The sequence below is a fragment of the Cephus cinctus genome, unplaced genomic scaffold (genome assembly GCF_000341935.2).
Source record: "Cephus cinctus unplaced genomic scaffold, Ccin1 Ccin1_scaffold0330, whole genome shotgun sequence".
Lineage (NCBI taxonomy): Eukaryota > Metazoa > Arthropoda > Insecta > Hymenoptera > Cephidae > Cephus > Cephus cinctus.
The window spans coordinates 1,808,007-1,834,938 of record NW_014333027.1 but is presented as its reverse complement, the minus strand read 5'-3'; the positions used below and the strand labels follow the sequence as shown (position 1 = coordinate 1,834,938).

General features: G+C 40.7%; 2 protein-coding genes across 8 annotated transcripts in view; both read right to left on the bottom strand.

Annotated features, from left to right (window-relative positions):
- The window catches only part of LOC107266874 (protein shank), a 98,096-nt gene extending 95,524 nt beyond the window's left edge, over positions 1–2,572 (bottom strand). For all 6 annotated transcript variants that reach the window (XM_025084128.1, XM_015737853.2, XM_015737856.2 and 3 more), the window contains exon 1: positions 2,244–2,572. The gene's annotated coding sequence lies outside the window, so the exon portion shown is untranslated. The remainder of the gene's footprint in view (positions 1–2,243) is intronic.
- Positions 2,573–6,088: 3,516 nt separating this feature from the next.
- LOC107266877 (zinc finger protein jing homolog) overlaps positions 6,089–26,932 on the bottom strand; it is a 77,603-nt gene continuing 56,759 nt past the window's right edge. Inside the window, exons 2-8 of one of the 2 annotated variants that reach the window (XM_015737862.2) lie at positions 19,067–19,457; positions 18,256–18,978; positions 17,989–18,168; positions 16,224–16,365; positions 15,987–16,117; positions 15,821–15,888; positions 6,089–15,735 (exon numbers count right to left, since the gene is read on the bottom strand). In XM_015737862.2, the coding sequence (XP_015593348.1) occupies positions 15,558–15,735; positions 15,821–15,888; positions 15,987–16,117; positions 16,224–16,365; positions 17,989–18,168; positions 18,256–18,978; positions 19,067–19,457 (1,813 nt within the window). In that variant the 3' untranslated portion in view covers positions 6,089–15,557. Of the gene's footprint in view, positions 15,736–15,820; positions 15,889–15,986; positions 16,118–16,223; positions 16,366–16,942; positions 18,169–18,255; positions 18,979–19,066; positions 19,458–26,932 lie in introns of those variants that run through there. The other variant, XR_003059451.1, reaches the window with a different exon arrangement.

Here is a 26,932-nt window from a genome sequence, read left to right as displayed (position 1 = left end):
CCTCGCATCGCTCAATTCGTCAATTCGACTATAATTTATTGCGCAACGCGCGACAAACAAATTAAGATTCTGGGCCCCGTTAAAGGAGGCCAGTAAATAAGTCGGCGATAACCCATAAGACCGAAAAAGCCGCTGCAAGATAATCGCCGGTACCTCGTGTGACCTTGTAGCCGGCCGTGTTACTATCAGGCCTTTGAAATTGAAGGGACGCGACGAGGCATTAGAAGAGAAAATATAAAGAGAATTGATAGAATAAGAAATAATTCAAAGTTCCCGGTCAAAATGACTAATCGTTGCGGGATTAAGAAATTTCGTCGTCCTCACTTAACCTCCAATTAATTGTCGCTTATTTTTTCATCCATATACGTCAAACTATCGCAATTGATTCGACAATGTACGCCAAACAGTATTTACAGAGGCGGGTAGCAACTGAATAATGAGTCAGCAAACAGCACGTACCGTTAGATAGTATCGATAGCCGTGACTCCAGCCGCTGTTAACTATCGATTCGCTATGCAGCGACTATGACACTAAGCTAAGGACTGGTGAGCACTTGATTCCACAGAAGCGTCGGATCTTCTGAGGAAGAGTAAGAAATTCAAGATCCTTCCGGTGACTTAGAGAACGGAACAAAATTCTGAAAATATTTGCGCAATGCGGATGCTGCGTTATTGGCGCGGAAAATGGAGAGCCAATTCGCCGGCAAAGGGTAGTAGACGTTTTGTGATAAATATATAACAGTTAAGCAATGGGACAAACTGCAAGTCACTCAACTGGTACATCTTGATTCTTGTAGGCGTTTGTGCGTACGTGAGTGACTGAGTAACTGAGTGACCTGAGCGAATGAATGAATGAATCAATGTGGCACTTCGCACTTTTCCATTTACACTACACTTCACGAGGCCGTAACGTTAATTCCGGCCTTGCGTATCTGTATAAATGTATATTAGTACGGGACTACTTGTATACGTACCGTGTATAACGTGTGCTGTGGACATTGGCTAAAGTGTCGTATCGATGTAAGTGTTCCGTTAGGAATTAATTAAAATAATTATTAAATTGACCGAACGACACTGAATGATATAAACTAGAGGTATAACGAGAAAAGGAGGTACGGAGAATGAGGGAGAAGTAGAATCGAAGATTAATTTTATTATTTCTTTATCTTGTTACGCATCGTTATCACACGTGCGTTATCATCGAGCTAGGCGAAATGTACTATTAGTCATTCTGATATGGCACTGGAATTACGATTGCTGGTAATTATACGAGGATCCGGACGATGAAAAGCGACAGAGTATTTTTAGTGTGGTTCACGAACAAATACGGAAACATTCGGTTACGTTTGCCGTTAAACAATTTTTTAAAAACAAATATAATAATTGCGTCAGGCTTTGGAAACTTAACCTAAACATTTCTTTGAACGTCATTCGAGTGTCAAATTATACAAGTATTTCCTCTTACAATTAGTTGCGCTTTCGTCGACTCGAATTTAATGTTTACTTGTTTTTCTTTAGTTTTTTTTTTTTCCTAACCACGCGACAAGGTTAAGCATCTGTTACTATTTTGTTTGTAAGATAAATATATAAATATGTTCGGCCGTGTCTCTTTGAATATACGCCATATTTGTTTCTTGCAGTGACTTCGGTAGGTCATTATTATTCTCTGCTATGATTTTTCATGAAATTTTATGCAGTTATTTCAAGGCTGTATAAATTTCTTATTTTCTTTCTTTCGTTCAACCACCTTTTTCCTCATTACACTTTCCAGATATTAGTCGCGCGACAACTTGCCATCGATATTACAACGTATACAACTCTGACATAATCTTACAATTTGTCTTTCGTTGCTCGAGTAATAACTACCGTAGCGTTTCTGAGAGTCGGGACAAATTTTTAATCGGCGTCCATCGTCAATTTCGCGAGGTCGAACGATTGTTTATACCGGTGTAATCAAATACCGGAAGAGTGACAGTATGATTCTCGGCCACGACGATAAATATTACCCAGGAGGCATATTGCGTAACAACGCAAAACCTGTTGTGCGAGGGAACGTGCATGTGTCGTCACGTGCGTCACGGTATAACCTGTCAGTATCCATGGAAAATGGAATAAAGACATTAAAGACCAATGATGCATTACCTGAAGGTAAAATAGTTTTACCGATCGGTAACAATATTGTACCGAACGCAACGAAAGTAAAAAAGACAAAAAGAATATATAAATCAGTAAGGAAAAACTCACCACTTGTTTCGTACTGATGTCACGAGCTTAAAGGACGATCGATCCTGGCGTCTTAAGTTCCTGGCTGTTCGCTACGACACTCGATTTTCGTACAGGGAGCAATGTAAAACGAAATATAATATTTCAAAATAACCGAACACTGGCGGTACACTACACACGGCACTGAATAGCGACACGCGTAAACGCACGATAAGATACGATTGTGCACGAGAAACTCTTTTTATTTAAGCTAATCTGTAACTGGAAAATGGAATATAGTTTCCAACTCGCGAACACGACTACCAACACGTCTTTACGGTACGAACTCGCGCTGGCGACTGGTCGCCTCGGCTTGACTGTCGAAGGAAAACAGCGCCCCTGGCGGAAATCGCTGTAAACTAATGTGAACGCGATGCCGGCGAAAATGTGATTATATATCGATGTATACTTATCATTTCTCGAAAGGGTTAATATGTTAGACAAGGAAACTTGATAGAGAGATAATTAATTAAAGTCCTGTTATACTTTTATATCCATTTATTATATTTCATCCAATATAACAGTCTAGTCACGCTGTACAATTTCATTCGCTTTTCCTCCCACGCATGCGAGGTAGGTTCGCCTTAAACGCGTATAACATGTATGAACGCAATTGTGTCTTTTTCAGTGCGTTGCGTGTGTGTTTATATTTTTTTAATTACACATATATTAATAAGTGTTTAAATAAAAATGTAAATTAAGTTCTCATAATTAGGATACAATCAATTCAGTTTTTCTATAAGAATTGAGAAGTTTTCCAATAATATTTAGTATAATCGACCTAAAATTAAAATTAGACGAAGTTATTACGAATCGATTGTATGTTTCGTCGTTAATAAAATTAAATTTTTAATTCAGCGTAATTACGCATGATAAGTGCGCGTGTGATTTCGTCTCCTCGTCACATACGTTCGTATATGTATATAGGCGTTAAAAATAGTGGGAATTCTTTCGATTTTACATTCCATGCTGTTTCCTTTGATATTTTAAAAATTTCTCCTTCGTCACCTTTCTCTCTGTCCTTTCCTTCATTCCCGTGTTTCTATAGACTGTTTTTCAAAATCTTTATTAATGTTTTCCAAGATAATTGGTTCTTATTATAATATGCCGATCGCACATTAATACGTATTGTGCATTTATATTGCTTGAACAAAACAAAGTAAAGTTACGAGTCAGCAAATAATCATATTTTTTTAAATCCATCGCGAAGATCCAGCATCTTTGGAATCCAGTGGATTATTTTAATGCGCAATTTCCGGTCGGCTCCATTAATTAAATGCGATTCCCTACCGATCGAGGAACTGGTTCCAAGGCTCGTAAGGCAATGCTTTATCGAAGACGGAAAAAGCCCATTGTATCTCCAGTGTCATTCGAATACGATTAACAAGATGATTTCACGTATCGAAAGCAGTGAATCCCAATTAGCATAAAATTTTTGAAAAAGAATTTTCAAGAAAAAAAAATTAAAAAGAAACTTCAACAAAATGACAGCCACTCGTGAATCTCCTTTTAAAATGCTTTAAAGAGGGGTAAATAAAAATTTAATTAAACTACAAATATATATAGCATCCTTAAACTGCGTTTACAAACGACGAACTTTAATTTCACGAAGAATTTATATACGACGATGATCCTTAACTGTAAATCGCACGGGACAATTTTTGGTCCTCGCACATAAAAAAAAAACCCAGTGCAATTCCACAATCTTAAATGGCAATTCCAATTGGTATTCCAGATTGGCAGTGCTCTCTCTGCTTCTGGACTCTTGTAAAGGATCAACTGTATTTCCCAGTGGAGCAAGTAAATCAGCAATCAGTAAGAATGATCATGAGCCATCATCGAGTATACCTGCATGGTCTACCACTCTGATTACCGGGACGAGTTTTTCATTACTCGATACTTTTAAACGCGTTGCGCAAATCATTTTTCTACATACATATCCTACATATGTACATACATCGTACATAACGAAGAACGGCTGACGGATTGATTTGAAAATTGGATAGAAGAGTAAACGTAATATTTTGATACGGATGGATAATGATAATGATGATAAGTTTTCTACACCCAGAATAGCATATTAAAATCTCATATACCGTATACCGTGAAGAAAATGATTTTGCTAACTTTTCGTTAGATTCAATTTTAACTATCACCCTATGGATGCAATGTGTTCCCTCCTATCAGGTTTCGCCAGATCGTTTGATGTCTGCGCGACGTTGCTTAACAGGTTATGTCGTTCCTCGTCGCTCGTCAGAATCCTGAGATCGAGGATCGTGTTTCTATGGCCCGGAGGATATCGTGTTCCACGTGACAAGGTGGCCGATAACGGAAACGGAAACAGAGGATGGTTGTAACAGGGTAATCTACAGATGTACTATATATGTATATGTATATATAGTAGTCGGATGATGACGATTCTTTATACGTTATCGTGTTTCTTTTTACTGTGATTATTTTTTAGTCTTTCAAATAATAAGTACAGCTACAATTACGTGGGAATGATTTAACTCATGCGTGTAACAGAGAATGAGCGAGCGAATGGGAATTGCACTGGGATGTAAATTGAAATCGATTTTTATTGATTATACATCGCTTTTGTTTATTTTGATTTTTCCGAGATAATGAAATTGGCGGATTTTTTTCGAAATCGGTAAAATCGCTGGATTCTCTTGGTTCCTATAATTATACATGAAAGTAGACAAGTGCTGATGGGACATGGGTAAATAAATTTATCAGGTGTGAAAAAAGAGGATGTGATGAATTTTGGAAAAAAATTGAAAAATAATAAAAATTTTTATAATTTTCTGAAACTAGCCACTTTTTCAAACGAACTGAGGTAGTCGGATTATCTATCGACTAATGGTGGATTGACGTCGAAAATCGATGATAACGATAACGAGTGAATACCATGTGAATTATATGTACAAGTATAATCAAAGATGACGCTTCATTCCCTTTCTCAGAAATTGCAATACAGAAGATGCTGGGCAGTGAAGACAAATAATGTACCGTTCGTCCTGGTCGTCGACGAACTTTGGTGAACTTCAGCGAGTCAGGTTTTAAGGGCAGAAAAAGCATCGGATGAAATCGGCAGTCGAGGACAGCAAGACGAGTAATGCCGATCAGAACCGATCGTTGGTACGAGTCGATATAGTACACGGTACCACAGAAAACGATCAAAACCAAAAAAAAAAATTTTTTCAATTCTGAATAATTTTTCAAATTACATCGGATAGACCAGCACTTAATTTCCATGCGAAAAAAAATTTTCAAAATCCTCGATCCTTATGCTCGCTTGATCCAGCGCATTTGCTTTACCTTTATTTTGTGATAACGTAATATATTAATTATTGTAAACAGTCGTGTGAATTAGTTTTGAAATACATACTTTTTTTTTTTTTCGTGTATACTGAGACGATAATTATTATTTTTATTATTCTTTTTCTCTTTTTCGCATCCAACGCGCATCTTGCGGTTGAAACGATGTTGCGTCTCGTCGCACTTTTTTTTTTCTTTTTTTAGTTTACCGCTTTAAAACCTCGTTTTCAACGAAAGACCCTTCGCCACAGTATTTATTGTGAATCGACCCTTAGTATTGCTTTACGCGGTATCATTTCTACCGCGAGACTTAAACTTTGGCAGTGTGAAGAAAATCGTTATATTTGAATCGGCTTTTCTGTTGGCCCATGTGCGTGTACGTATACGATACACGCGCACGTGCCAATACAATATTTTAATAATAATAATAATTGGCGAAATATTTCCACGTAACACTCCGACGCCCGGTCTCTTTTGTCCTTACGTTATTCTTTGAACGGGACGACGATCATCGCCATTTTTTTTTTTTTTTTTTCAATATATTTCATCTCGATAAATTATCGCGCGACGATTAAATCACAGAATTCAGCAAAGAATATAAAAAACGCCACTTCCGACTTTTACACGTTTACTTCCTTTCATACTGGAAATGATCGTCGCCATTTTTTTTACGTGTTCGTGTAATTTAAACCGAGCGTCATTACTTTTTTTTTGTTCGCATTTACCTAAAAAACCCTGAAAACGTTTACGGGAAACTCGTGTATAGTTAAAGACAGCGTAATGAGCGCGAACACACACACACCCACTCATACCAATCCTGAGGTACACATGTGTACACATATGTACATATGCACGCACATATGTATCTACGTCTATTCGTTAAATGTAGGGCTTTCCAGTTTTCAACAAAATCCATGAAACGCGTGTAAACGTATATATTTTTTTTTTCGAAAAAAAAATTTTTATCATCAATTTTATTTAACGACTCGATCACGACGACCTTCGATTAATTCACTTTGAACTATTCGTTATTGCGTCGCGTGGATCTGATACTTACAGGCGTTCATATACTTGAATTCGCGCTTTCTCTCTCTCTCTCTCTCGCACTCACTCTCACCCTATGGCTAATCGTATATTCGTCCTATACAATATTTCTTTTCCTCTCTACCATTTCTTTACATTACAAGCGTTTCTCTAACTAGACATTTAGAGCATTTGCGGTATAGGGTATAATAAAAGTGAAGAGTAATTTTAACTAAAGAAACGAATATACATGATTACGTAGTCCACATTGAATGGCGACCTTATTGATTGTGGATCGAGGCGATACTCATTTGATAGTTAGATTTGAAGAATTTTTGTAAAAAATTGTTTGAATTTTTATCTATCTCGTGAAGTACGAAAAAATTATTTTTTTGAAGTTAAAAAAATTTTTGGTGCGCTTTTTTTCAATTTTCGATTTTTTTTATTCTCTCATAATCACGCCTCGATCTTTCGATTCCACAAAGGTTTTGCACTATCCTCGCAAATGCCATAAACTGAGAGTCTTCATCTTCGAAATTTACATGCATCCCTCTCCATGATCCTCGGATAAGTATCCTTGGTCGTACCTCTATCCTTATCATCATTCTTAACCTTATCCTTATCCTTATCGTCATTCTCATTCGAGTCCACGTTAAATCATCCCTCTTTACATAGAATTTATAATAAATGCAAACACCATTTATAATAGTTATACCTATGCGTGTTTCAATATCCTATACGCATTTAATACCGTATTTACAAGCGGTGTGTAGCCGTGAACGAGCTCTCGAAAAATAAGTTCGATATCTCACAATATCTTATCCCCTTTTTCTTGAAACTAATTCTCCACCTTTATCCTCGTAGTTATTTATCCTTCGCTTCTGTTACGTCTCAACTTTCACGCTATACTCGGTATACCCGCCTTCGTGTTTATCATTGGGTCTAATAATCTTACGACGTTACTTATTTTTTATGCGCATGCGCGAATCGCAATTCTCTTCCCTCCTCACATATTTGTACATAATTTACGCGTCTCTTAAGCCCTCTTTTATTTTATTTTATTTTTTTCGTACTTTTCTTTTGCTCTCCTCTCGAACCCACACGATTCCCATGCGTTGCGCTTGCTCGGTGCAAGCGTTCGTTTTTGCTGTTGTAATACGACAAGTACCGTAACGAGAGCATCGTGAAAACCAGAAAGCCGCATTTATAAAGCTTACTCATTGCAAATAGAAAGGGGTGTCTGTTTTTTTGTACCATTCGAAATATTTTTGTAATTTTTTCAAAATTAATATTTTTCCTCGTCCGATAGATGACTCTCGCTCGATTTAATTTATTGATGATAATCGTCGATTAAATCGACGTAACCATATACGTATAGGGAGGACAAAAGAAAAGCGGTTGAGGCATTTTTTGCTTTTCTTCTTAATTTGTTCTGTTTTCTCTTTTTTCCTTTTCTTTCGTTTTTTTTTTTATAAAATTTCTAAATTTTTAGCACTTGTCATTACACAACCGGAATCTCAGGTATCGATCCCCTGATGCTTTGTCATTAGCACTCCGTGGAGCGATCAAGAAATTTATATACTGCAAAAATATGGTAACGTTTTGGTTTCTTAACATTTTTGTTTTTTAAAAAAATTTTCTCTCTATTTCGCACACATGCTTTTGTCTCCCGTGCTTTCTTTTGCATCCCCTTCTCACGTGACAAAATAATTCATGTCGCGCTTGCAACGCATATGATACAAGATTACGCGACGCCATCGCACGGAATTTGACTTTTTTAAAAAATTTTATTCCTCCATTTCTCACCGAAAACAGCTATTTTTTTCTTTTTGCTTCTGTAAAACTTATTCTCACAGTGCTTTAATTCTCACATTATCACTCATTTAATTTCTATTTACAGGACGCTCTTATTTAATAAAAAAAAAATTACTAGTGTAGGTGCCGTTAAATTGAGTTAATCTCGCGCACGCATGCGCAAACATACACGCAGTCACTCGTCATCACTTTTCTTTTGTTTGTTACTTCTCACATACGATTCGCTCGATTCGCACACGTCCCTTTGTAATAAATAGCGCGCGCGCGTCCTTCTCGACCCGTTTCTTACAATGAAATGAAAAAAACATGCGCGGCCAAAGATTCAAACGCGTCACTTTCGAGATTGCTTACCCGCGCTTTTCGCATTCGTCCGATTGGCAGTCCTTCGTTCTCGTGGAATTTCACGCAAGCATCGCCGTCGTTAACCTCACTGAGATCCCTCAAAGAAATTCCACGATTCTCATTGGTAACCATTGCCCGTCTTTTCGAGTCGTGACAACACGTAGGCCAATTTCGTACAGACAGAAACCAGTCGGTAGCTTCATTCGTTTCCGTTCGTAATACGTTAATCAGCCCAACGAACCATCACGTCATAGTAATTTTCAAACCATTCCCGCCGCACAGCGAATCACATACAAAATCCCACTAGAATCTTCTTGTCTAGCTTTACCGTTAGCTGTAAGAAATATCGTTTTTACTCTTTTGCTTTCAGCTTACGTAAGTATGTTACACAGCACTGTCTTACATATAAGAAATAGTAGTTAGCATCCTAGGTATTAAATACGGTACTGTCGCTATAGTGCAAAAAATTCCCTAGAAAAATTCCCCTACAAAATCCAACGTCTCGTTTAAAATGTGGTCTCGTTATGGCGTTTTTTCAAATATTTTCTTCGTTCGTGCACTTTAATAACATTATTATTATCAGTATCGTTATCACTTGTAATATTCTGTTCTCTTTCTCTCTAATCTCCCTACCGTTCTAGGCATTGATAAATTAAATGTTCCGTTGTTTCTATAAATGTTGTATCAGGTGCTGGGACATGCGAGGTGACCGTGTGCTTGTGTTGAGTGTTTTTTGTTGTAATTATTAACACGTGAAACACTGGTACAGTCAATCGTGGATAAAGAAGGAAGAAAAAAATAACTAAAATTGGTGAGTCGAGGGACTAAATTGGGTTGAGACAGGGGAAGGAAAATTTTTTTATTTTGAGGTTGCGACAAAAATTTTGTTTTTCTTTCGTATCGCGTGCGCCTTCAATTTATTAATTATCCCTCGATTCGTTAATGATGTTTTGGCCAATCCAGGACGTTTGAAATAATTACTAACGCAAAATTACTAACGTAATTTGTACCATTCATATAAATTTCTTTATTTCTTCTTTCCATTACGTGCTCTTCTCTTCTGTACGGCTACTTTACACATGACAAAGAACTTTTATACCGTCTTACGAATGTTCACGAAGAATTGGACCGCTTACGCGTACGCACGCAAGCGTAGGCGCACACCGTAACTCTATAGGAAGGATTAACGAATCGTTTAATGCATTGAAGAGGAACAGGAAAAGAAAGTCAAAAGAATCGGAGAGAAGGACAATAGAAGAAAAAAAAAAAAGTGAAAACAAGAATTAAATTGTTGCATAAGTGTCATATCTTATTCTCTCTATTTTTCCTTCTCCTTCCTCAATTTCCATCTTATACTCTAAATCGAAATTAATAAAAGAACACGTGCTCGCAGGCTTCTCGAAAAATCCAACGCAACATATCCTATCGACGAATCTCAATATTTAATTGTAAATTTACAAGGGATCACAAAATTAAAAAATAGTTATCCGGCATTGCGCAATCTCGCAAGGGACTCGTTGGTAAGAGCAGTATATCTCTCTTATTTCTCTTTTCACTTCTCTGCTTTTCATATTACAACAGGAAAGAGCAGCGACGCTCGCAATTATCAACGAAAAGAATTAATCGGTAAAGGGACGTGACACTCTTCGCGGGTATTGGTCCACTCGCAGTCTTCGTAAGAAAAGGAAATGAATGAATTAGCGAATACAAAGAGGAATTACAATGAAGGATGATCGAATTATCAATACGTTGGAAAAGTATTCTTAAAATCTAGGATCGTGGTGGGAATTCTTTTTTTTTGACCGGACCGCACCGCACGTGTGTTCCATCGTGTTACGTGTGTGTGTACTGTGTGTCCTGTTGGGAAAAAAATGAATTTACGATTATAAAGAATTAGATATTAAATGAGAGGCGAAAGGATGGCAATGGCAACAGCATCGACAACGTTAACGAACGTAACGTAAAGAAATAAAAGCTGATTAAGAGAACTAACGAAGGCAACGCACCCGTGGGAAAATTTAAAAAGGCAAATTTAAAGGAAAAAAAAAAATATTTAACTTCTAACAAAAAATAATAATCAGTCTCTCGCACGGGGTTCGCTCGTTTATAAATAAATTTTTGTCGTCTCACAACAATATATTATCCACGTACAATTAACATTAATTCTTAGCGATACTGATACTCGTTACTGTCTGCACTGTTGTCGCTGCTGTCGCTCATTCCTCGAGATCAAGCGCAAACGAATTGACGAGGGGGTCCGTGTACGAAATTTTGTACTGGCACAGCCATTCCGAACAACAACAAAGGTTGTTACTAATAATCGTGCAAGATTGTGTCGCAGATCAAAGATAATCGGATTCGCGTAGTGACGCCCTGTGATTGGTTAGTAAGTAAACGTAATCTATTGGTCCCACGGTGGCTCGCAGAGGCCTGATTTCTACGCAACCGATATAACACAGTGATACGTCAGTAGACGGGAACGAACGTATTGGTTGAAAAATTAAAAGAAAACATTACTTCGGTTCGACAATTCGCAGGAAATTACAATAAGGCGTGTACAGGATATACAAAAGAGACAGATATAAACCCTCGTAATTCGTAAGCGCCACGAAAAGCCAAACTGTGCGAGAGGAAGGATGCTTATGGCACTGACGGTACTTGCATATGCGTTTCAATGTGAATAAATGAAATTCGATTTTTCTTTTAAATCTTTGATTACGTCTTTGTTTGCCTACCAAGCGAAAACGAATCGTTCGTACGGATATGCAAAGCTGTCTAATACATTGAACAATCGGTGAAGGATAATTTAGCGTGTTAACGCGTGACGTTTGAGGAACCTGAGTGTGAATGACAGAAGGGAAAGAGTGAAGAAAATAATAATCCTTAAACCAATGGCTAACGATATTCTTAATTGAGGCCGAATTGCCAGTCGCGCGTGATGACAATGAAATTAATCGCGTTGTCTCTTACTTATCTACGTTTCGTGGCAGTGGCCGTTCAGTGATTGGCAGTTCTCGTGGGAATAAAAAAAAAAGAAAGAGTCGCGTAAACGAGTCGTGACGGACGTTGACGTTAAACGGCGCAGCGATGGAGATGACGACGTAGAGACGCGCAGCCGACGGAGGAGCAAAGATAAAGAGCGATTGGCTATCGGCGAGCGACAGAAGAAAATGGAAAAGTCGTAGAGAAGAAAAATTCAAAGTTACAAGAGACACGCGCAAAAATTGGACCACGATCGACTTCATTGTCTCAGTTCATAATCGTTGAATGCTTGGTGACGCGGCGAAGGAAACGTTTAGAGAGAATGAAAAATAAGGTGAGAAATAAAAATCAAATCTCTCGTTGGACGCCGCAAGAAATTTGCTAAATTAAAGTACGAAGAAAAAAATAAGGAAAAATATATATATATGTATAAATCGACGAAATCCTAAATACGCAATAGCTGGCAGTGACGTTTGGCAGTGACGAGTGTTTTCCTTTTCTCTTTTCTTCCAGATCTCATTCCGTTCCCCGATATTGTTATTCCTCCGTTACTACGTTCCCTCCGCATGTTTTTTTTCTCTTTCTTTTCTTTCCTCTTTCTTTTCTTTCCCTCTCTTGCTCGCCCCTTCTATGTCCTATCTCCCCCCTCGGCGCTCGACAACAATTGTCATCCCTTATCGCATCCCTCGAGTGGGAAAAAAAAAGGAAGGTCAAGCTTCCCCTTTCGCAGCTCGTTACTCGCATGCACCCTTACGCAATACAGGGTGGGTGCTTCGTCCATCGTCGTCATCTCCGTCTCGCTAATAATAATAATTACACAGGGCTTTTTTGTGTATCGTTTAACACTACGCGTAGGCCCTCGTGACCTCGCGCACGCGCGGCCACTCGTGAACGTTCGGGGCTCTACTTTCAAATAATTCGTCTAACTATTTACAGGCGTGCCATCTTACCCGGGACAATGCGCACCTGATTAATGAGATGAACAGGAAGAAGGCCACGCTGGCACAGATCTAGTAAAGGGGATGGAGATACTAGCGGATAGGTCCTACGAGACCAGTGACCGTGGAAACGGTGCGATGGAACGAATTTTCCATGTGTGTCGTGAAGTTAGGGGTGGTGACAATGACGAGTAAGAAAGAAAAGAAAAAAAGAATCCGGCGGACATTAAAAATAATATAAAAAGGATTAATGTACAATGGTGCGCGATGACGCGGGTAATAGGCATTGGCGAATCTAGAGATCTAGTGGTTACAGAATAAATTGTAATTAATAATAATTCATTAATTAACCTAAAAACTCTTAATTACACATATTGGCAGTGTTTCTTAGCTGGTGTGTGTATCTATGTCTTCGCACGTGTACATATGTTTTTTCTTTTTTTTTTTTTAGTGTGTATGTGCACGGGCACGTGTTTTTCGTCTGGCTGTGTATGTATCTTTTTATCCCTTATTCGACCTTATTTACTATATTTATAGGCGCGTCGTTGGGGTCGTCGACACGCTTTTCTTCCCTTACGGCCATTCGAAAACGTCGATGCGCTTTCTTTTTTTGTTTTTTCTTTTTTCTTTTTCCCCCCTTCAACATTTACAACGTACATATTCCATTTTTCTCGATTTACTCTTTATCTTCCATGTCCTGCAATCCAATTTTATTAACAGAGCGATCGACTAGTCAAGGATTTTTTTGCGGTTTCGGCAAACACGACAAAAAAACCGGCATTCCCATTGCATATTTTGCTCTTTACGATTCTCATGGTGTTTATCGATTCTATACCTGACAATCTCAGACGCATGTGCGCACTCCGTTCATTCGCCTTCTTGCCTACTATTCGTTCTTTTTGAACCCCTGAGCGCGGTGGATAGTGTAACACAGCCTTTATATTTTACCCCTTTTCTGGGGGCAACAGCTCGTAGCAAGGGTAGATATCTATTTATATATACAACTGCGCAGCACGGCCAGCATATAGTATTTGCCTCTTTTTCTGATCTTGTCATTGTCCGCTCATTTGTCAGTTTATAAATTATCTATTCGATAAGAAAATCGAGTATACTCGCAATGAACATACTGATAAACAGAGTAAACAAAAATCCAATTAAAACAAAAAGGTGCTAGTATAAATGTGAACTATGAAAAACAACGTAAAAAAGAAAGGGTGAAAGAACATAGGATTTAAATGATAGCCGTGCTGCGCGCAAGTTTAAGTGACGAAAAGATCTGCTGTATAAAGTGTCTCAAAACTGTCTCTAAATCTGTAACGCGATTGGCCGAAAGTCGTTCGTCGAGATTAAAATGAAAAAAAAAAAAATTAGCAAAGCTTCTCTGCATCTATTAAAATGAGTCTCAAAACAATTCAGAGAAGTTTCACGAAAATAGAACGCATCCCGGCCAATTGGAGCAAGTCCTCCACTATCATTTTTTGTACATTGCTTTGAACGAAGCGCACGCTTCAAAAAATTGCTAGAAAAGGAAAGAGTGCGTCGTCAGTAAGTCGTTGATCGAATTCCAGTCTGTCCGCGATTATCAGTATGGCGTTGTTATCTTTTATGATACTAATTGCTTTCAACATTCTGCATTAGAAAATTACGATTTTCAATTCTGAGACTGTCAACCCCCTTTACGAAGGCAAATATGTCGGCGGACAAATACAAACGATCCACGTTTCGTTCTACTCACAATTTCCGCATGACGCACGTTATTACTGTATTCACACCATACTTCCTATATATATATATATATATATATATATATATATATATATGTATTTATATATTTATATATTATATTGGTGATACTCGTTCGGCGGGAAGCGCACGCGTACGCGCGCGCTGTGTTTCTTACACCGAGCGAAGGTCAAGGAACGAGGTCAAAGATCGAAGAAATTCTCGTCGAATTTTTCTTTGTGTTAAGGCCAGGATTGCGTAGCGCCCTTGGCGCCACCGGAAGTGCCAAGTGGATTCGACATTAGATATTAATTGATTCCTAAGGCCACCAGAGTGATTATCTCCTTATAATCATTAACTAACATTTAACAGTTAATTAATCAATAATCAGTTATCTTATAGATTTTTTTCATTGAATATCTTGTTTTCTTTCTCTCTCTCTCTCTCTCTCTCTCTTGCGCGCCCAGACCTTCCCGTTTCATGAGCCTTCTCTAACTCGTTCCGACCATATTGGCATCTTCATCATTTTTATCTGTTAGTGAAACATCCACGGTGAGGCACTTTTATTTAGCTCGAATCTACAGCCCTTCCGGTAACGCCTTTAGACATATAACCAGTCTACTTCCGGCCTGCTTAGTATGGCGAGAATAAACGATCCTTCATTCACCTACAATCCTTCGACCGACAGATAATAGATTAGGCTAAATAAATTAAGGGTATTATATAAGGTTCGTGACAGTTTTACAATCCTCTCGGAACTTCCTCCATTATTACCCTTCGCCTTGACCTTATTACTCTAGGTACGTTTCCCACGTCATCCTCAGTTCTTTGTGTACTCTTCGCTTCTTTTACTTATTTGTTCTCAATGCTTTTTCCTTTCTTCTTCTCTTGCTCGTACTCTCCTGCTATATACTGTTTATCGTACTGCTAACAGCACGGTGCTTCTTTCCGTTCTGTACAGATAAGATCGTCTCTTATCACCTGGTGAATAGTTCGACGATCCTTGTGCCGATTTTGGTCATCTTTCTGGTCTTCCGTCCGATCCTTTATTAGTTGTGTCCGTTACCCGTATTAACGTGGACTCTCGTCGCGTAACAGACGTGTCGTGGGATAGTTTCTCTCATGTACTCGCGAACGTACCGGATGTCCGATATCACGAGTTCTTCACCGGTTTCCGGCGCTGCTTCGTCCTCGTCTGTGAAGGATGGCCGTCATTGAGAGCCGGGTAGAGAGCGAGACTCACTTCGTCTGGCAAGGAAGAAGCCACTTCACGAATTCCTACATGCTTTGTGCTTTGTACTTCTGACTCCAGGACCCACTCGTCCGGGGCACTGAAATTATTATTTATTCGTTGATTTCACGTTTCACAGTGTTTTCTTGGATTAATTATAATTACTTAAAATTAATTGTACATACATGTCTTGAGGGTACCATCGTAACAGCACTTTTGTCTTTCCGTCCAGTTCTACTCTTCGTGCTAAAACCTAGGGGATACAAATGAGTTCATTATTCATTGATAAGAATTATTTTTAATCGCGAAAATTCGATTCCACGCAGGTTAAGGAATGTCGCTGTTACTCACTTGACTAGTTAGGGCCATCGAGTTTCCTGGAGTCTCGGCGAGTCTTCCTTGGGTCCTTGTTTTGGCTAACTCGAGTAACCTATGCTGCAGACCCTCCATTACTCCCGTATCGAAGTAATCGAACAGTCTTGCTATAATGAAGAGAGGGAATATTCCTTATTAAGATTTTCTAATTCTTGTTATTAATTTGAAAAGGGCATCATTTATTCGGATATCCCAAAGTGACGTAACACTAACCAGACCAAGGTTGCCTTCTATATCTGAGCCTCTTGCCATTTCTCCTTACGAGTTTCCCACCGTTTTCACAGCTTCTTTTGCTGCTACTGCTACTCGTCTCGGGCTGATTGAAGTGGCCATTGACGTGCCTCTCCAAGGCGGTCTGGAAATCCGATCACAAGAAGATATTTAAATATTGAGAACTCAGGCACTTTCCAAAGAGAGCTTTGCTTGGGTATTATGGGTTAAAAATTAACCGCATCCGGCTCAAACGACATTCGCTGAAAATTATGATTCGTCAAGCGATGAGAGCGCGAATGTCGAGAGCCACCAGGGTGAATCACAGTCTACCACATGACGACTAGGTTCCATCACCAGGATTTTATTGGACCTTAAACGAAATTAGTCAACAGCCAGGATTTTACACGACCACAAAAACCGTTCAAGATTACAAAAGTTGTATAAGACCTCAGCATTCGCATAGAACAACAAGAATTGTACGATACTACTAAACTGCGCAAGACCACAATAGCTGTACAAGATCACAAAAGTTGTACAACATCACAGAAACTATAGACCACCACAAGGATTTGACACATTCACATCGACCTGATTCCACGCATTCGAAAGGGTGGGCGGGGGTGGCTCGATTGCAGCTGTCTTTGGAAAATACCCATATATCATCTCGTGAGATGATGATGACGATATGCGTGATAATCGTGTATCAACATTTAGTTTACTTTGATCGACGGAGAAGCCTGAAGTCTCACAATTGTTGCGACGTTGACATTTTAAACGATCACAACTTTGAAGTCTCAACATTGATGCAAACTTAAAGTTGAACAACACGTGAAATGGTTTCGGCGTACGGTTCAGACAAAAGACATTTTTTTTTCATCCTCCCTTAAACTGAAAACTACGACTCCATTACGGATCCTTGATCATCAACAGTAGTGAGAAACTATCAAGCCCTAAACAAACATGTGAGACGATGTCTATAAAAACAATCTCTTTAAATCTCAACCGATATCCGTGAACGACGATTGATTCTCCTTCCTGATGATTCAAATTAAAATACATTACCCAGCTTCGCAGAAACTGGTAGAAAAGATACAACACTAAAATTGTCCAACGAGGTCAGCCGACAGGAGTGGGTAGCACGTGGAGGTGAAGAGAAAGTGATTAGTCTAGTATATTATCTGGTTGAAGATGATCAGATGATCAAGATGATTAGAGATGATCGACGATTACAACAATGATTACAAGAAAGGAAAAAGGACGCACAGTGCATAGTGGAATGCTACAGCACTCGTTATAGGATAGGAATTAAGGATACATTTAGGACTTTGATATTTCTCTGAGAATAGAATGGGAGAAACGATAACTTAAACTCGAGTAGATCTTTAACGGCGAACAATGATTTCACAGAAGGTCTTTCTGCAGATACGAAGACGTCATCGAAGTTCTTATGCGTTACATGGTTCAGTCATGTAAAACTGAAAATTCGAAGAGTGAACCTAGGTACACAGCATCCTGGAGACGTGTTTCTATCCAAGTATTATCTCGATATATCTCAAGCGGTTCTCATCCTCTGCTAAACATCCTTGTAAAGTCGTGAGGACCAGTATATTCGTAAATGGATGACAAGACAAGGAAGTCCTTCGAAGATTCGTCAAAATCAAGAGAGTGGACGTCATCGATATCAGAGCATCCTCAAGGATGACAGTACGAGTCGCGAAGTGGTCCAAGACGTCGGAAACGGAACAATTATGGAGACGCAGTATACCTGTGAACTAAATCTACTGCCGCAGCCGTCGACGATGCATCTGAAGGGTTTATTTCCGCCATGAGACAGGACGTGTCTTTCGAGCCATCTACGGGAGCAGGATGTCCTTCCGTGAACCTTGCAGCCTTGCCAATGGCATACGAAGTTATCGCCTCCAGTCTGCGTATTGATATGAGCCGACTGCAAGAGAAAAAGAAAAAGCAGCACCTTGTAGCAATATACGAAGACCCTGCGCGAGAGAGAATTTTTTGGTAAAAGTTGACCTACCTGCAAGTGTTCCAGTAGACAACTACTCGAGTCAAAGCTGGCCTCGCACTTATCCCAGCGACAGATGCCGCTGTCTGTACCCTGTGACCTATCTTTTTGACGTACCTGAGCCGGAAACCGGATTGTCGTAGGTGCGGAAAGGATGGGCGACAGTAGCGCCTTGGGTTCACCAGTCTTATCATCCTGGGAGTCCTTGTTTTTAGTCTCCTGCGGGACAGGTGCGATCAACCTAGATAGAAAGTCGTTCGTGCTCCTCGTGGAGAGTAACGTTGTCGTGAAATTATTGTTCTCATTGACAATAGGTTTAATGTGGACGCTGTCCTTGAAGTCAAGAGTCATTGGCTCGCCGGTTAACGAGGCCGTAGGAGTCGCCGGGGGTGAGCTACCCTTTTCACTGGGACTCGCATCCGATGGCAGTCTGAGAGAGGATATCTTGACAGTAGGAAGTGTCGAGAGGACGTCGTTTGAGATCGGCAGACTGGGCACGGGTTTAGGCAGCTTCTCCATATTAATATTTGCCCTGGGCACTATCACCGGTGGCTTCTTCGAAGGTGGTGGTGACATTGTCAGGGTCCGTACCTCCCAATCGTTTGATCGACTGTTGGGTGATACAGCACCTAGGTACTTGGCAAGTCCACCCTTGTTCCTCTGAACAGTAGGAGGCCGTCGGAACTCCGGTGAACTCTTAGCTACCAGTACTGACATGTCACTGGTTTTTTTGTTCTAAAATGAAAAAAAAAAAACAATTATTCCTGTCCTTGACCTGAGCTACGAAAATGTAGAAATCTGACAAGCCAGGATGAACTTTTACCTTGGGCTGCTGAGGTTTGATCTGAGTCTTGAAATACTCGGTGATCTTGCCCTGGGTCTCGTGGTGACCCTTGACACCAGAGGATTTACTCCTGGAGGTAGGGTCAGCGGCTCCAGCTCTTGGCAGGGTACCCGCCTCGGGTTCGCTCTTAAGCCTCTTGTAGGTGGAGCAGGCAGTAACGGCCAGTGGCGGTGTCCAGGGCCATTGGGGCCTGGGGCCACTGTGAACTTGGGGCGTAGGTGGCGCCAGCTTGGGCAGGGACGGAAGTGGACTCGGTGCCGTTCCTCGTATGGCGACACCCTCGTCGCTGCTGGTGCTACAGGGTGATCCAGGCTCCGTTATGTCGCTGGTACCGCTGCTGCTGCACTCGCCGCAGGATACGGCTACTCCACTGTAACCAAAAATAAATTTATGTTACATATCGTTCAAACTGTGCTAATATTTTTAAAAATATTCTATGTCGTAAGCAGAGGCGTCGAGGGTCCCTTGATGCGACGCTAATAAAACTAGCCCGGGACCATCCGACTGGATCAGACTGGTGGAAATTGCATGCTTACCAAGTAACGATATTACCACCAGCTGAAACCTAATTACAGGCCAGACATTGCCAATTGCTAGCCGCTTTGGGATTCTCGGAGTTGGTACTACCGCGTTGGTTGGTAGTTTGGAAAATAAATGAAAATAAGAGGAAAAACAACCTCAAAGAACCAAGAGGTATCGGAGGACCCAAAGTAAAGTAGGGAACAGGCCTGAATAAAAGAAAAAAATTTGAAAATTCTCACCATCAAAGATGGCGTCGTATCGGCCTATGGCAAAACGTTCGATGTGAAACTATCAAGTATCATCATTTTCATTTCTCATCATTCTCCCCTACCGCTGTCCTGCATATCCTTTTACTTTTACAGCCAACCACGGCCATGCGTTATATAGATAAAATCCAGTATCCTTTCCCCGAGTATCCTTTTCCAAGCTAGGATAAACCTAAAGTCCCGTAACTCTCGAACGACAAGAGTCGTAAACGAACCATCGCGAAGACACTGACCTTTCCCTATCTTCGATTCCGTCATGTTTACGCAACGAGCTATCGTTGCGCAGCGCCGTTAACGGCTGCGTATTGAATGAGAGCCATTGTGCCACGAAACTTTATACGATTTTATCATGAAGAAGTCGATGACCTCATCCTGCATGCAAAATTCACCCTGACGTAAACGAATACTCAGATACGAGTACCCGATACCAGTAACGAATTTTCCACAGCAAAGAAAATATATATTCATACCCACTCTGCACGATAAAAGCGAAATAAAAAAACCATCTACGATCTTGCAAGACACTGTGTCACATAGGATTTGTAAGAGCAATTTCGAGACGTCACGCCACGTTACAACTCTACGAAACGTGGTTATTCACACGATCGTCATAGATCTGATAGATACGTGGAAAAATAATATAAAATACACCTAGTAATGTTGTTTAATGAATAAAAAATTATTGGTCGATACATCGAAGGATTCGTTATCTGGCCATGGAATCGTCGTGGATCCAATCGTTTCGAAAGAAGAAGCGTCTGGTTCAGAACCTTGTAGGTAGCGCCGCGTGGTGGCAGTGGACCGAAGCTCGGCCCATGCACGCCTCTATTATTCCGTATAGCTATAAGGGAATATAGCCAGTCATTATGTCTCTCTCGTGCTCCCACTGTACAATGACTTACTCCCTTTCTCTATTAGACACGCAATGCCACTCTCTCTCTCTCTCTCTCTCTCTCTCTCTCTCTCTCTCTCTCTCTCTCTCTCTCTCTCTCTCTTTCGCTCCTTCCTCCTCGTCCGACTCGCAGTGAAACGCAGTGAGCGAGTAAGCAGAGAGTCAGTCGGTCCGTATTGTCCATCCCTCTCGCACTCGTGAACGATTCTTCGGAGCGGAAATGCATGCTCACCTAAATACCTAAAGTTATATTCACAGCGTGAGCGTGGTAGACAACGACGCAGGGCCACCATAAGAGCGTCGGGACGATCGCCGTCGGAACTCAGGCTTAGACGGTTTTTTTACCTCTTGACTGTTCTTAATTATTTTTCATTTACTAACTTCTTCCCCCCTCCACCCCGTCTCTCTCTCTCTCTCTCTCTCTCTCTCTCTCTCTCTCTCACACACACACATTTCTTGACTCTAAAATGAACCTCCTTAATAGTCTATTCCGGTGACATCATTGGACTTAAACGTCGGCCATCTTTCTTTTTGACTACAATCGAGGTCGAATTAATTATTTATTTTAATTGGACCCATTTTATTATCAAAATTTGTATGTAATTTAACGAAATTCATTACGTCGAAAGGTTTTGGATAATTCGGCTAATTTTTTCGTAAATTCAAGTGGTGCTTGAGAAGAGAGTATGCAGGTGGCGACACCCTCGGAAACTTTTGAAAGCCTAGTTTAAAAGATTGCTTCTCTCGTAGGGGCAAAAAAGGCTCTTGCCGACAGTTACTACCCGGGTTCACTACTCCCCAAATGAAAATTACAGAGTGCGTTCAGGGAAGCTACTGGGAGTGAAAGGAGGTGGAGAGTGACGCGAAGGGAGGTGGTGGGTTAAAGGGTGGCAAGGATATAGGGTGACTGAGTGAACTCAACTCCCTCTAGTCCGCGCGCCCACGCGTTCATGCAAGGGAGGGTTGTGTCGCGTCAGATCGAGGGCAGATTATGATTTGGCCGGCATCCTAGGGAAGGGTTGTTGCTCGGGGGGGTTGACGAGAACACGAGCTGACCGCGTAACTGACCTATACTCCGCCATACTAGCTACAGGTCACGCGAACAGAGCATATAAATATACATACTACACACCACCCTAAGAGAAAGGGTGTGACGAACAACCCTCTTAAAAAGATTCCTTAAAACCGCCGCAATCAACGCAAAAGTTAATTGGGTCAAATTTGAAAAGTATAATTTTATTATTCATAAAAATATGCCCCTACTCGAGATTAAATTTTAAAAAATTCCACTTCCAAAATCCAATCGTATTTCGTACTTTTGTACTTATGAACACTGCGCATGCGCACGCGCGTAGCAGACTCGACAGAGGAACTCGAAGGGGTCGAGTAATACGGTAGAAAGAAAAAATAAAGTTGTTTGTTTAAAAAGCAGAATCGTAACGAGCTGATCGTGGACCCGAGGAATCCTCTGTAACGTCAAAGACGGGACCGCGTAATAAGGGGCGTGTTACGCGTACGCGTAACTCGTCTCTTTACGATTATGATCTTGCAATTACGCGGTATTTAGGCTCCGTACGTAAGGCAGCCTCTGCATTACACATTATCATTGCCGCGGGCTTGGGTTACTAAGCTATTTACAGTAGCACGGTTATTCTCGATACTCGTGTGTACTCTCTATGCGAATATCGATAACGACGTAACCCTCGAATATTACGAATATGTCTGATAAATTTGAACAAGTGCGTGGAAAAAAAAAATTCCCTAGAATTATTGACGTAAGATTTCATTTAAAGCACACACTGGTATGACATTTTCTAGCGTAAGGGACCATCCACACGGTGCATCGATGCGTGTCCGAGATATTTTACGATTATGAAAACCCGCAATTATAGTACATTTATACGGTGCTCCCCCATCGCACAAATGAAAACGCGTTCCTATCGAAACTTGCCTCGACTATACCAGTTCGCCATTATTAGAGCGTTGTATATCGCCCGCGTGTTATATAGGCGTATACCGGCACCCGGTTCAATTTGTACGATTAATTGGAAGCCCGTAATTTCCCCATCGATTATCGATGGTCCCCTCCGCCGCCCTGAGTAGGGAAAAAAATTACAAAAAAAAAAAAAAAAAGAAGGCGCAATCATCAAAATCATCTAACGAGAGAATTTCGTGTGAATTCTGAATTTTTTTTTGAATCAACAACAAAAAATTATTATTAATCGGTCTCGCAGTCGCGATCACGTTTACCAGCTTAGTTATTGAGTACAGAGCGCAGAGCTTGTTGGGTTAGATTCCTAAATAGTTAGCGTCTTGGAACTAGTTGGTATTCGGTTTCGAAGTTCCAGCCAGGGATTACTTGCAACACGCCGCCATGGCTACTTCCTATACTTAGAACATCGGCTCTTTACTGCACCATCACCATCCCGTTCACGAGGGGAGAGATCTTCCTCTTCTTTTTTCTCTCGCAGCCTCCCGTTCGGTCCAGCTACATTCACCGAGAGGAATTTCTCCTCGTGGTCCCTTTTCTCTGTCTCTGTCGCCTCTTTACGAGAGTCAAAATAATACTTTCTGATATACGTATGGGAATTTAAACAAGTTTTACTCTCCGAGTGTTACGTGATACACACGTGGCTATTAACGAACGAATGACAAATTAAAACAGGAGGCAACGGCATCGAGTCACCCCAACAGCCACGACCGAACCGTGGGTCCTTCGTTATATAGAAAAATAAAGGAAAAAAAAAAGGATCTCCTGGCATCGATGTGCGAATGATTGACAGCACTTTTCCACGACTTCCTGTCTCCGCAGGCCGTTTTATATCGTACCCTACTCGCTACTTCCTGTTCGCGCTAAGGGACTCCGCACAAAAGGTAATAACAGTCCCGCGGTTCCTTTTCTGAAAGCTGAAACCTGTCGATCGTGAGTGCTTGCATGTTACCCCCTGTTTCCTTAATATATCCACTAAGGTTTCTACCTTAATTCCATTTCCGCTTTTCGTGCCCAGTTTCTTTGCAATGATCAGGGCTCGAATTCTCCTTTTAATTCTGACCTGTTATTCATCTTGTCCATCTAAAATTGCTGCTTACTAAGTTATACGAACTTTAGAGGTATACGACGATGTTTTATTGTGAAATTACGTAATTTATTACGACCTATCAAAATGTCTGCCAGAAATTGTAAAAATAAAAAAAATTCATTAACGTAATAGATATATAGAGGTACGAGGTGATCAGGGAGAGAGCCAAGGGAGTGGGGATAAGTATGTTCTCACTTTCGACCAATCGCCGTTACCGAGCGCTTCTTCGTTAACTCGTGTAAAGTCGTATGACTACGTTTACCTTAGGGCCAACGTAAACGGAAGAAACGTGAGACGTAACATAAGTGCCACCATTAATGACCAAACGTTCATAACGCTTGACGGTCTTACGGACGTCTGACTCATCGATCTAGGGCTAACGTCACGTCTCAAGCTTTTTTCTATGCGATAGCCCTAAAAGTTTTGGACGTCAAGACTGGACACAGGCAAGGTAGGAGTCAATTGAATCGCGTTACAATTCACCCGAACCTGCCATACTTATTTCCCGGGTCTCTGGGCCAAAACAAGAGGATTTAACGAATACTATATTTTTCCATCGCTTTCTATTTTCTCCTGTGAAATTCAAAGATTCGAACGGCATATGATAAAACGACCAAGAGGAGTGTATAATTGGTGAAGATTAATGCTTTACAGAATATAAGCGTGACTGCTTGTATCGAGTCACGGGGCCATTAAGTGTCTCACGGTTCGTTATTATTATTATTATCGTTTGGTGAAAACACACGCGTGCACCATAAGTCAGTCAGTCAGTCAGTCCAATGCGACTGTTATGTGTAACACTGCCAAGAATGTCTCTAGGAATTGCCAGGAGAGTATAACGCGGTGACGTATGCAGTACGTGTATGCATGCGAGGAGATGGCAGAGGTAAAGTGTAGTGAAGAAAGAAAAATGTATTTCGTAACGTTACAGGGTCCCGCTCGAGAGCCTCGCGTGTTATGGCGCCATTAAGGACGATTTGAATATTTCTACGCGAGGCTAATGGCCGAATCCTTCGTAAGCGTTTAATCGTAAAACTACCGTTCGCTGCATGCGAATATTTACCCCTATATCGCCAGTCCCTATTGCACGATGAGTTCCTTGCGAGTAAACCCTCGTGACGTATATGAATTCTGCTACGTATAAATTCCCAATGATTAATGGTCCTCGCAACCAGTCCTCGTACTGCACGTGTCATGCCGAGTAAAATTAATTATTAATTATTAATAAAAACATAAAAATCAATGGACAATCGATTCTCTTGCGGGGAATGCACGTCACGAAATATTTTTCTTTAAACATTCTGTGTTTCAGCAATCGCATAAAAGTTTTGATTTCGATTAGAATTTAAGTTACTAATATGTACATAACTTGTGCGTGTGTAATGTATGAGGGTTAGAGATAATAAAAAGTCTCCGGGCAGTCTGGCGCGACGTAAAGGCGGAATCGCAAGTTCGCAGCTAACGCAAGTCCTCTCTCTTTCTCTCCAATTAGCATTAATTAACAAAAGTGGTAGGTGAGTTACAAAACGCGGGCAGGTAATCGCCCGTGAAACGAGAGAGCAACATTCCGAAAGCTACGCGCACGCGACTCACGCAACGTGCGCGCGCAGCTCGGCCAGTGCGCATGCGCGCGACCGCAGCGCCGCCAACGAAAAATCCGCTACAGTAGCGCCGATGAAAATCGCGTTCGACGAAAGACTGTGTACAGGCAAACGATGATAACAGTCTGACGCCTCGCTCCAGTCACCATACGCTTCAACGTGTAAGTAACGTGTGCGCAGATACCCGCCTACGACTACTGTTACTTTCACGGGACTGTCATAATATACGATATAACAGAGGCTGGGTCGCTGGGTTACTCGCATTTGAAATTGACCGCGCCCAGATAGACGCTGAGTCATTGTTGTAATTTTCATTACCTCACCCTGAATTAATCGCTGCACTCTAATGATTGTCAACGATATGAAATAAAAAACTTCATTAATGGTAAGAGTAGAAATTTTATTAGTGAATTTTTTACTTAAAAAAAAATATTCAATGTTCCAGTCTGTCACTTTATTACATCCTGACCGATTATGAACTGTATATTGGTAACTATAATTTTGTTTGGAAATACGAGTAATACGACAGAAATTTTTTATTGAATCGACATTTTTTTCAGAAAAAATATTTTATGCATAAATGCCAAACGTATAGCTACTCAAACTACTCGATGAGATGCGGTATGCTCGCAGCCAGCAGCGTGAGTTGATAAACCGAGTGTGTCGACCGGCACACTAACCTTGTCCCGAACTCGGCGCACTCGGCAAGAGTGAGCGGGCGAGCAGGACGAAAGTACGACAGAGAGGTCTGACGAAGAGAAAAGATGTTATAGGTTCAGCAGGAGTGAACGCGGCGGAGGGAGAGAGGCAGGGGGAGAGAGAGAAGACACAGAGAGATACAAGAAGAGAGTGTAGTGTCATTACTCTCTGAGTTTCGGAACATTGCCGGCCGGAACCTCAATCAGCATTCTGTTAGTCGTGAACATATCCGTTCAAGTTCATTGTCGCTTCTGGATTACGAAACTACACTGCGATTTCATTTGCCCTCGCCGTTAGATTGGGTTAGGTCAATGTCGGATAGGAATCTAACCAAAGAGATTTTATGCATTGATTACTTATTGTATTAAAAATTGTATATACGTTTACATTGACTGAATTCGATTTTTCTTTAGGATATTATATAGGTTTTACTCTGTGTGTATATATATATATATATATATATTTCATTTAACGAGTCACGTGATCTCATAGCTAAAACTTGTACGACCAACGAGTAAATTACTGTAAACCACGTACGATCGTGAGGACGAGTATCCATTTTTAATGTAAAAATGACCGCCTTCATTATCCTTCAAAATTCGTTGTGGCTTTCCAGGCGCGTAGCGTGCTTAACGCATAGCATGCAGTTTCTACCTCGAGGAGCGTCTATAACAGCTGGAGAACGGTACCCGAAAGTCTTTGTCAGTGTGCTATATACGAATAAGAGAATTGACACGCTGTTTCCTATTTATAAAAAAAAAAAAAAAAAAAAAAAAAAAGAAAAA